Here is a 12,600-nt window from a genome sequence, read left to right as displayed (position 1 = left end):
GTAAGCTGATTAATAAGCCTCTCAACCAATAAAACCACTACACACAGAAATGTTTAGTGTGCTTCCTATACCTACATGGCTACCACCCAACGCCACTAGATGGAAAATCCTCTGTCCTCTTGATGTAAAAACCACAGAGAAGAGCTTGCTAGTGTGTAAAAATACACTACTTTATCCAATACTAGATAATGAATTCAAAGGAGGTAAATCAGTAGAACGACAATGAGAAGCAAAATGCACTTTTTTTAAAATAAGCACAAGGAAAGGAAAATAAACAATTCAGGATATCAGCAGTAGTGTAGAAAGGTAGGAGCTTATAAAGCTCAATTTAAAATAAGAGTGGGCAGCTTAAAAATCAGCAACTTTAAAAAGCAAATCAAGGAATGAGAGGGTGGATGGGAAAAACAACAGGGAGTTACTTACAGTGCTTGTAGTGTTATCAGAAAAGACAAGGCCACATATACTCTCTGTGCATTTCAGTATCACTCAAGAAACAAATTAACCAATGAAAGAAAGACTGTGACATGTGTAGCCTGAGTAATTTAAGTGTGCTGAACACAGCTAGTCAGCACATGAGCATACCATGACTTTGTCGTAGTCTGTATCAGGCAACAGATTGGTAGAAAATTGCTTTGATTTCCAAAACCATAGCTAGGTTATCTGGTGCCCTGTGCAGTTCCATGATCTGGCACCCCACAGTCGAGGACCAAATGAAAAAGTCATCTGCCTGTGTTAAAGTTCTGTCAAAGCTGAAGACAAAAAAAAAAATCACTTTCTGCAGATATAAGAAGCAAAGTTAAAACACCACACACCAAGCCCTTAACATTTAAGCCATGCCTGCGAATACAGTATCAGCATTCATTTCCAAATGCCAGGGCTGCACTATTGCTCCATCGCCACCTACCAATTGCACCCCTTAACACCTTGCACATGGGGCAGCTGTTCCTTTCACCCTGTCCTAGCTATGCCTCTGCTGTTGATCTACTTTTGTAACATTAGCATATAAGGTTACGTGGGGTTGAAGAGATGTTGAGTAATGTGTAATGTGCCATCCATTTTTCAGAGAGTAACAACTTATATCCCTCAAGTTATCGAGTGTGAGTGGGAGGGAAATAAGCAGATTAACCACCAGCACCTTGCGTGCAGTGAATGCTGACAGGTGGAGGCCGTCATCGCCACAGCCCACGTTAATGTCTTTTATTCATTGAAGGAGACTGTGCAGCTCAGAATAATAAACACTGCAAAACTATTAGCCATGTGGTAAGCAGATTTCTGATTGTGGCTGTTTTCTGGTGACTCAGATTTCAAGCAGTTATCTTCATGCCTCACCTGCTTTTATTTTTAAGAGAGAGAGAGACTGGGTACCACCAGCATGCATAGCTGAATTTTGGAGAAGTAGGTGATTAAAACAGAAGTAGTGCTTTACAGGGTGTAAGTTATTGAGAAATTCACTCTGAACTGGTCAAGTTTGACTCTGATGAGAAAGAAGGGCTAACTCTAAGCCAGCACGCCCATATTTTACAAGATATAATTTCCACACACTGTTGTATGCTGAATAGTGATCATATGATTGGAAAAGAAATTGAGCAACTTGTGGTAAGTTCATGAGTTTACCATTTAGAAGCAATACAAATAAAACAGAAAGTTTTTGTGTTTTTGTGGCACAATATGCTGTCAAATTAATGGAGATAAATCTTTCATATTTAATCCTTTCTCACATTCCAGCTGTAATTATGCAAACATTGTATCCTGCTGGAACATTCAGTAAGGGGCTCAGATCATTTAATTCCTGCAATTTACACCCCTGAAATTTATAATGTATGCATGCATGTATGCACACATTTGTTTAGTTAACTAGTTAACTGGCGCATGTGGAGAACTAGAGAAAAAAGCAAACAGATTTCATGGTTGCAAGTGTGGATACTGGAGAATTTAAAATGAGTTACTGTTTGGAGTTAAAAAGATGAAAGTAAAGAATTTTACTCTACCAGTATTACATGGTATTCATTTATTATAGAAATGACCAGAAATGAATGAGTAGGAAAGTTGGATTACAGTGTTGGAAAAAAGAACAGTGACGCACAATTCTGTGCATCTATACAGCTGTGTGAATGAGCAGTTGTTTCCAAAATAAAACCAAAAATAAAATATGCCAACTCATTATGGAATGTTTGATCATACAGTGTTCCATATCTGTCACTTTTGGACAATTATGCAATGACTGCTCATTGCTATTCAGAAATGAGCATGCTGATTGAAAAGCCCAATCAGCGTGCCTACGGTAAATTAAGCAAATATCAATAGAAAAGGTCTCGCTAAAGAAGTACCATTAAACAGACATACTTTCTATTGGGATATACTGGATGACAGCAAAATATGAGAAAAATCAGTTATTTTTTGCAAAAATAAAGAAATAGTAGCATACCTAACTTTTCCTTGTAGTCCTCCGCTGTCCCTCATAAAATCCTGACTTTTTTATATTTAGTTTAATTTTAAAATAAAAAAGTAGAAATGGAGATTCTCTTTTTGCTGTTGCTTCTCCTGCATTGCACTATACTGTGCAGGTTTGGGAATGCAGGTCCCCTATGCAACGTGCAGTACATTGGTAAACAAGGAAGAATGTGGAAGAACGTGCTGTTATATAAAGACATTATTTAAAAAAGTTAAGCAATTTTTTTCTTAAATAATGTCATTGTATAAAAGCAATAAACTTGTCCTGTTTGTGGGTATATTAGGATTCACCCACGCACACTTGTGGATTATTGCTTAATGGCAAACCTGTTAGCAGTTTATTCGATACCACTGTTGCTCATCAGATGTTGCACAAAATACATTGCTTGATTGTGGCTTGCAAAAGTCCACCAACCAGCTCTATAAAATAACATCTTATTGACATTGTTTCAATGTTAGTGACTTTGTTATCCAAATAGTAAAAATCAAGTGACGTACAGCATTATAAGTTAACTTCCTACAAACACTGACAAATACATTGTTATTACCTCATTAGCATGTCTCTGAATCATACATTAGCTTACACTGTTGGGCTTAACGGCAGTGCATGTATACTCAGAGAAGAGGTCGATATTGTGATTGTTAGTATGTCCATATGTGTACATACCTATATGAACATGAATGAAGCTACATGAATGTGTGTGTGTGTGTGTGTGTGTGTGTGTGTGTGTGTGTGTGTGTGTGTGTGTGCGCGTGTTTTTGTGTGTGTATCTTTGTGTGTGTGTGTGTGTGTGTGTGTGTGTGTGTGTGTGTGTGTGTGTGTGTGTGTGTGTGTGTCCGTGTCCGTGTGCGTGTATGTGTGCATGTGTGGTCACAGTAGGGAAGTCAGGCAGGGAATCAAGATTCATGAAAACACTCATCTATTGACCCACATGATTACTTCAACAAATACGCACACATCCAAACTCTAGATTTCCAACCTAACCCTCCTAGTGTGACCACCTAGGCTCTGTGATACACACACACACACACACACACACACACACACACACACACACACACACACACACACACACACACACATTCATGCAATTTCATTCATACTCTAGGCAGGCACACACACACACATCTTCACACATGCACACTATATGTTCCCCTGGATTGCTGCATTGTGCCTACAAGACCTCCCTCCATACTGAGGTCCCTAATAGTGGGAAATTGCAGTGGTAAGGTGGTATAAGAATTGGAAAAGCTTACAGTGGGGTTGGCCTTCTTAAGATTTCTTCTTTACAGTAAGCCTTTCTGAATACTAGCTAAAGTCTTAACAGACGTAATTAGTAAAATTGTATTTCTTTTTTCAGACAAGGGAAAAACAATAATAGCTTGCAGCAGTATTTTCCAAGTGTTACTTCTAAATAATCAGCAGCTTTTTTTAACACATAAAACAAATCAAGTAAATATGTCTACAACAACCCATTTTTAGACACACTTGCTGCTTATGTAGGCATATTTATATTCCCCATGTTTTGTATTCAGTATTCAAGTGGAAACCTCACTCACACTTCTGCTGTGGATAACAGTCTAAATAAGTATATGGACCTCAGTTCGTGTCAGTGCATTAATTCCCCAGCCATGGCCTTAGATATGCATTAGCTTGTGTTAGTTTCTCACTTCCTACTTCCTGCCTTGTATGCTGTGTTATAGTGTTATTGTTATGACCCAAAAGCAGCAAAAGTATCAGAGTGAGGTTAATTGCTAATGGATTAACTAAAGCAAACCACAGAAGAAGGAAAACATGTATGCTTCTGTCTTCTAAGTACTTGATTTCCTACCTAACCTGCTGTAGTGCGACCACCCAGGCAGTGACACACACACACACACACACACACACACACACACACACACACACACACACACACACACACACACTTCATCCAGCTTCATTTTCATCCCTATAGGCATGCACACACAACCCTTTTTGTGATGTCAGTGGCGTTTTATATGGAAGGAAGTAAAGGGACAAAAACAATGCAATGAGACTCCCTGAATGCTAATTAACTATTTTACTTTATTTGTGTATTTATTTTATAAAAATAGATCATTCAGTCATTTTTTATTTGATAAGCAACATTTTGGATGTTATGCTATTCCACAAATGTTGTTCTTAAATTATGGAATGGATCTGAAGTGTTTGCTGTTGTTTTAAAGTGTTCTAATCTGTTTTGTCCTCTTATTTCAGGTAACTGGAGAACCATTACAACATGTTCATGCTGTTCTTGGGGATAAATCCTGTGACTTGGACTCCATCACTGGGACATTAGCATATGCCTACTACCTTGAAAAGGTACTTATTGGTCAGTCTTGTTTCTTTTGTCTGATTCAAACCAATGTACAATTGTTCTACTTAAATGCATATATATAACTGAATTCAGTTACATTACTATGGCCACTGCTGAAGTATTTTTATCTTTCTTGTATTAATCTGTGGTGCTTATATCATTATAACAAGGATTATGAATATCTTGGAAGATGAGATTGGCCAATGGATGAATGCATCAACACAATACTGCAGGTGTGGTAACAAACTGTAGCAGTGAAATGAGAGCAGACCTATAGGACAGAGCTCTCAGTTTAGTAGTCAGTGTATGTGTTCATCTTTACCCAAGCTTATGAGCTTTGGGTATGACTGAAGGGATGAGGTTGCAGATACAAGCAGTAGAAATTGAGTTCCTCTGAAGGGTAGCTGAACTCACTTATCCATGATGGCATGTGGAGCTTGGAAATCTGGGAAATTCTTGGAGTACAGGCATCGCTTGTTATGCTGAGAGCATTCAGATGAGGTGATTTGTACCCATGGTGAGGATGCATCCTATTTGTCCAACTTGGGAGATTACCAGGCTTGGTCCATGGCGAGGAGATCCCAGGACAGAGGTGAGTGCAAGGCATTATTACAAGACTATTACTAGCTGGTTCTATAAATATGAGCCCAGAAGTGTGAACAAGGAAGCTCCAAGATTGTGATTATTCAGGGTATTTACATACTCTGAGGCATAATGGTCTCAGAGATAATATGTTAAATAGCAGAAGTGTTGGGGTGTAGTGAGTGAACGGACGGGGGGGGGCTGCTAACATTCTTTAATGGAATTACAGAGTTTCAGTATTCACTACAATTACTTCTTTTCAAAGTTTTCTGTTCAAAATTTTCAGGACTTGCAATTATAGGTTTCATAGTTCTGACATTTCCCCTTTGGGGAGAATTAGATCTCTCAGTTTAGCTGGAAATGCTTGGAGATCCCTACTGTATGAATTTGAGAGTGATTCAAGGGAAAGGGATGTTTACAACTAACATAATATTCATGACGTAGTTTAGAAAATGATTGGATAGCTCTATAGATGGATGGATGGATGGATGGATGGATGGATGGATGGATGGATGGATGGATGGATTTCTATTTAAAACATTAATCTTGCTAAAGCTGAATTTATAAATAGCTCTGTTAGCTGTTTCAGCTTTAAGGATATGCTCAGCTGCAGTTCGTTAAGCAGTATATGTATCGGTAGTCGAGTTAAACTAGGAAAGGGACCTGGACTGTGGACCTTAATTAAAAGTTCAAGCATTTGGCCCTTTTTATTTTGTGGTTTATTTTTGTTTTTTTCAATTCCAATTCTTCCAATATTCAGTCTGTAAATATGTTGTCCCAAGAACCTGACATCATTAAGTTCTGTAGTACTATAAACTCAGCTGATATTTTTATAGCAATACAACATACTGGTATACAATAGCAGTGAAACATGAGCTAGTGTGAGTATTAGGCATGTGAATGTTTCATAACTGCAGTTTAGGCTGTATTATGAACATATAATAGTATTAAGCATCTCATCTGTTGTATTACGTAGTCTGCATTGTTATATGATGAGCCATTGTTCAGGTGCATAGTGATGACTTCAGCACTGATTGCTGTTTACAATGCACTTGGCCATCTGAGCCCCTTGACACGTATTTCTAAATAATGTTTACTGGTTGTACTGGCACACTGCCTTTTAAACGATACAGAGTAGGAACATTTAACAGAGAGGTCATTATATAGCTGGAAGTTATTTTCCCTTGTTGTACCTCTTAGCTTGCGTTTCACCATAAAGGACCTTCTGATTTTGCCATGTCTGAACTAACATTATAACTTGAAGCAAAAAAAAATATATATATATATATATTATGTTTCCTGTTTTGGGGCATTATTTAAGTTATATACTGTAGTACTTGCGCTTATATCGGTTTAGTACTTATGCTTCAGAATATCATAGTGTGCTGCTCTATGAGAATGGAAAGTCAGTTAAAATGCAAGTTTGTACAACTACTTGTGCATTTTAGCTGAGAAGGATATGTGCATCCTCAGACACCATATTACCCTTTCATGACTGGATCATTGAACTTACTACAATGACAGGAGAAGCTCTGTGTATGTCTACAGATACCCTTTCTCAGTGGCAGGAGAAGCTTTGGGTATGTGTACAGATACCTTTTATGCATGGCAGGAGAAGCTCTGGGTATGTGCACAGATACCGTTTTTCCCATGGCAGGAGAAGCTCTGGGTATGTGCACAGATACCGTTTTTCCCATGGCAGGAGAAGCTCTGTGTATGTGCACAGATACCCTTTCTCCATACCAGGAAAAGCTCTGGATATGTGAACAGGTCAGGTACCCTTTCTGCATGGCAGGAGAAGCTTTATGTATGTACACAGATACCCTTTCTCCATGGCAGGAGAAGCTCTGGGTATTTGTACAAAGTAGATAAGGTTAAGAAAGATAGTAATGATTCTAATTATGAACAAGTACAAGCCCTAGAATATAATGCAATAAACAACATCATTAAAAAGAAATTTTTGAAAGAATGGGAAAAGTTTGTGGTTATTACTGACATAGACAAAATATCTAGAATGCCCCAAAAAGTAATTTACAGGAATTTCCAGAATATAAGGCTGATCCTGGAGAATAAACAAAAGACAAATATAAAAAACAAAATAGGCACTTACAAATGTGGTCACTGTAACTAATGTCATCACCTTATGAATACGGACAGGTTTTATTTGGAAAGTAGAAATAAATGGTTGGTGAGCAGGGGCCTCTATAATTGTGAATCAAAGGGTTTAGTATATCTGGCTTATTGTATAGTTTGTAAATCCTTTTATGTGGGAAAAACTGAAAGAAAGTTGAAAAGAAGGATATATGAACATTATTATGAAGTGGCAACATGTAAAGACACAAATGCTTTATTCAAACATTTAAAAAAATGTCCTGAAGCAAAATTTACTTTTTTGGTGTTGGAACAAGTTAAAATTGATGGTAGGGGGGGACCCTGGGAAGAAAAAAATTGAGTTCAGGGAATTGTGGTGGCAACTGACCCTGGATGCAGGAAACCCCCCAGGATTGAATGAGTATCTTTCAATTTTACCTTTATTAAAGTTAAGAACAGCTAAATTATGATTTGTATTATTTACATTGGTACAATCTATAGGAAGTGACAGAATTTAATGTAATTTAATGAGAATAAAATAGGCTTAATGCACTGTTTCATTAAGACTAATACGATTAAACATATGAGAGAATCGTATTTATTTATTTATTTTTATTTTAACTGAATATTTTAGGAATGTATTTTAAATTAATGTTATTCATATTAAAAGGAACAGATCTTTTTATACTGAAAATGAAGGAACTTCGTTTTTTAAGGAATCATAGTTCACAGACCTATTTTTATAAAGTTTTACATGGTAAAGGGAAGGATCCGCCCAAAATGAATTATTCATGAATATTTAAATGAAGAGAACAAAAAATTTAAATGAAGAAGAATGGCATTAACTTAATTGGTTGATTTAAATTCAACAGAAGTATTTTGATAGGTTTTAATTAATTAGTAATTATATAAATATGGAGTAATAAATGGCTGGTGGCATCTGACGAAGTCAAACTGTTTTTTTGACGAAAACGCACTTGTTATGTGGTAAAGGCATTTATGGTGTGGTTCTAGTTTGTCGTTTTGACTCAATAAAGGATTGAAATTATTTGGCATCTCCTGCTTCGTTCTTCCAGACTTTGGATTTTTGGTTATTTGTACAGGTACCCTTTGTGCATGGCAGACAAAGCTCTGGGAATGTTCCCAGATACGCTTTCTGCATGGTAGGAGAAGCTCTGGGTATGTGTACAGATACCCCTTCTCCATGGCAGGAGAAGCTCTAGGTATGTGCACAGATACCCTTTCTTCATGGCAGGAAAAGCTCTGGGTATGTGTACAGGTACCCTTTCTGCATGGCAGGAGAAGCTCTGGGTATGTGTACAGATACCCCTTCTCCATGGCAGGAGAAGCTCTAGGTATGTGCACAGATACCCTTTCTCCATGGCAGGAAAAGCTCTGGGTATGTGTACAGGTATCCTTTCTGCATGGCAGGAGAAGCTCTGGGTATGTACACAGATATCCTTTCTCCATGGTAGGAGGCACTGTGGGTATGTGCACAGATACCATTTTTCCATGGCAGAAGATCAAGCAGCAAGGATTCTGAGAGAAACATGAGGCTGCCTTAGAAATGATCATCCAAAGTGCCTTGCTCTGTTGTTTACCTTTAAACTGGGCTTGAACTCCACACAGACAGAAACAATGAAGTGTATAAAATAATGAGTGTCTGCAGAAGAAGTTTTATTTGTATTTTAGTTAGGTGTTGAAGTTTCCATGTGATACTGCTCACTGCAATATAATTAGATATACACATTCTCCACTACTTGCAATGCACATTAAGGACGATATTGTCTAATTGTTTAAATATTCTTATACAGCTGCTGACCTCTGTCACTTAAAATGCAGACAGTAACAGTATGCTGAGGGGTCCGGGAAGTAAATAGTGTGGGAAGAAATAGCCAAGGAATTGTTATGGCTGGGCTTGTATAGGCCTTAGGGCCGATAGCCTAGTACCAACCTATGAAGACATCATGGCTGCATTTCAGAGATGTTTCACATAAAGCTTTCATAGTGCATAAATGCATCAATATATTCAGAGGTATGGTCCATAATATATTTTTTTAATTTATTGTTTTTCAGAAAGAGTGTTGAACAAGTACTGTTTTTAGAATAGTACCACATCAGGTATTCATGAAACAATATAGATCCCTTATCTATAATTACACTTGTAAGTCTGTGCCAGACAGATGTGTAAACCAGTTTATAAATTTTATTGCCGTACTCACTGTGCAGCAGGTGCACTTTGTTATGCTGTATCATTACAGCGGCATTTAGAGAATTCAAAAAGGAGGGAATAAAGGCTGGAAACTTTGAGCAACATTGAAGCTACATGGAATGTTTTAGACAACATTCTACAGACAAGGCTATCATATTTATGCATATCTCTTTGCCATTAATGGTGATATCACTGGGGCCACCCACATCAGTTAGACTTAAATGGCCAGTGGCAGGGACATGTCTAGCAGCACTTGTCACATAACCAGTGATGACTGACCATTTAGTGGTCTTATCTATCCTCTGTGGTCAAAGGAGTCAAATCTATATGTGTTATCCTCCAATATTACCAGCCAGCAGGTGGTACAAAATGAATAGCAGATGGTCACTGTGCTTTTAGAGGTATTAATATTGGTGCAATGTCAGTGCTATTTAGATAATAACTTGCTGTTAGAACATAACTGCACTACAGCACTGCTTAGTGAGGCACATCTTGGACTGGTCTACCTACAGTGTCACCTTGTTACTCTGTTGGCATTTTGTTGCTTGTCTATTGGCATTAATTCAAAACACCAGTGGCCAGCATAAAGAGTACATCAAGCACTTGTAAATAAAAATCAAGTATAATTTACATGAAATACTTTATTCATACTTTATTCATATATATGTATGCACAAAAAATGTAATATATATATAAATATATACACATATATAAAACACAACAGAAAATAGCACAGTGGTCTGTGGTGTCCTTCATAAGTGGTCATTGAGTCCTGGGGAAAATAGCGCTCCTAAATTAATGATCCAATATTTTTCTTTGTGATTAAGGATAGTGTGACAGCCTTGTTGGTTACTCCTATCTCCAATAATTCTATTACCATAAACCTGAAATCAGCATTGGCATGTTTCATACTATGTCTGTATAGGGCATTCGTCTCCCTTTTATTTCGGATATCACTTCTGTGCTCTGACATCCTAATTCTCAATGAGCGTGAAGTCTGGCCCACATAAAAAGCAGAATATTTACATGTGGCCAAATATACTATCCAGCTGCTGGAACAATTGCCAAAGGTCAAAACCTTAGGTTTGTGACAACCTATGGACATAGTTATAACATCATTAGAAATGTGCTACATACTCATTGGAATATACTCATGGCCAATGACCAACTTAGGGAATGTTTGGGCAGATGCCAATTCTCTTATAGACGTGGAAGAACTTTAGGTGCTTATTTTTCGCACTATAAGCATAAGGAGAGTGGGGGAGCAGTATACAAACAATTGACCATGTCTGGGGATCAATTATTGGGAGTGTTCCCTTGTGGACATTGTGGGTCATGCCAATTTGTGAGTAAATTAAAACAATTTACTAGTGCAAATACCAGCAGGGTATATGATCTCAGGGTCTTTGGCAATTTCAGGTTTATGGTAATAGATAGAATTACTGGTGATAGGAGTAACCAACAAGGCTGGCACACTATCCTTAATCACAAAGAAAAATATTAGATCATTAATTTAGGAGCGCTATTTTCCCCAGGACTCAATGACCACTTATGAAGGACATCACAGACTATTGTGCTATTTTCTGTTGTGTTTTATATATGTGTATATATTTGGGTCACCTTTAAAACCTCGAAATCGTGTTTGCCCGACACGGAATCCGACGGGACGAGAATACCGACAACGCAGATGACCGACAAGGTGAGAACCCGACGGACTCGGTAAGTGTGCGATTGAGTGAGGGATTTAGTGTTAGGGAGCGGACAGGTAAGTGTGCGTTAGTGAGGGACTGTGGGTTAGGGGTGGGTTATGTGAGTTAGGGTTAGGGTGCATGTAGGGTGTGTGTGCGATGGTGAGGGACTGTGGGTTAGGGGTGGGTTAAGTGAGTTAGGGTTAGGGTGCAGGTAGGGTGTGTGTGCGATGGTGAGGGACTGTGGGTTAGGGGTGGGTTAAGTGAGTTAGGGTTAGGGTGCAGGTAGGGTGTGTGTGCGATGGTGAGGGACTGTGGGTTAGGGGTGGGTTAAGTGAGTTAGGGTTAGGGTGCAGGTAGGGTGTGTGTGCGATAGTGAGGGACTGTGGGTTTAGGGGTGGGTAAGTGAGTTAGGGTTAGGGTGCAGGTAGGGTAAGTGTGCGGTAGTGTCGGACCTTAGGGTTAGGGTTTGGGTTAGGGATAGTGCATATGTTATGTAGTGTACTGTGTTGTTTACGTGTAGTGTGTTGGTGTAATGGTTTTCTGTGTTTTGCGTTGTCGGCGTTTTTTGTTGTCGGTCTTTTCGTGTCGGGCATTAGTGTGTCGGGCAAACGCGATTTCGAGGTTTTAAAGGTGATCCATATATTTATATATATTACATTTTTTGTGTGTGTGTGTGTGTGTGTGTGTGTGTGTGTGTGTGTGTGTGTATATATATATATATATGTGTGTGTGTGTGTGTATGCAGTTTGCTTGTATGTTTATACATGTATAAAATAACTTTTTCATATGTATTTTGTTATTTACATATGTATATGTATTATTGATATAAATTTCTAACTTACATTCATTGTTTTATATACATATTCTATGTAGTTGCTATTTCTGGGTTGGACCATGTCTGTTATTGGTTGGGGGTGTGTGTATATATAGTTTCATCATGCATCTATTATGTAATGCTTTTTCACTGAAGAAGTCTGGGTAGCCGAATCCGGTATGAATAAAGTATTTCATGTAAATTATACTTGATTTTTATTTACAAGTGCTTGATGTACTCTTTATGCTGGCCACTGGTGTTTTGAATTGTCTATGGTTTGGCCGTGCACTTCCGTACGTGCAGAGCGTTGGGTTACTTCTATTGGTATTAATGCCATATCTGTAATCTGAATGGTCCCCTAATGCTATTCTGCTGTGGTCAGACTCTATAGGTAATGTATGATGTTGAAACATCTCACTA

General features: G+C 38.1%; 1 protein-coding gene across 1 annotated transcript in view; it reads left to right on the top strand.

The window, feature by feature from the left end:
- The window catches only part of LOC122792743 (protein prune homolog 2-like), a 1,725,151-nt gene that overhangs the window by 639,460 nt on the left and 1,073,091 nt on the right, over window positions 1-12,600 (top strand). Inside the window, exon 2 of the mRNA XM_044060323.1 lies at window positions 4,691-4,795. Coding sequence (XP_043916258.1) covers window positions 4,691-4,795 — 105 coding nt within the window. The remainder of the gene's footprint in view (window positions 1-4,690; window positions 4,796-12,600) is intronic.

The sequence above is a fragment of the Protopterus annectens genome, chromosome 2.part0 (assembly GCF_019279795.1).
Source record: "Protopterus annectens isolate FY-2018-M chromosome 2.part0, PAN1.0, whole genome shotgun sequence".
Taxonomy (NCBI): Eukaryota; Metazoa; Chordata; order Ceratodontiformes; family Protopteridae; genus Protopterus; species Protopterus annectens.
This window is presented reverse-complemented; position numbering and strand designations above follow the sequence as displayed.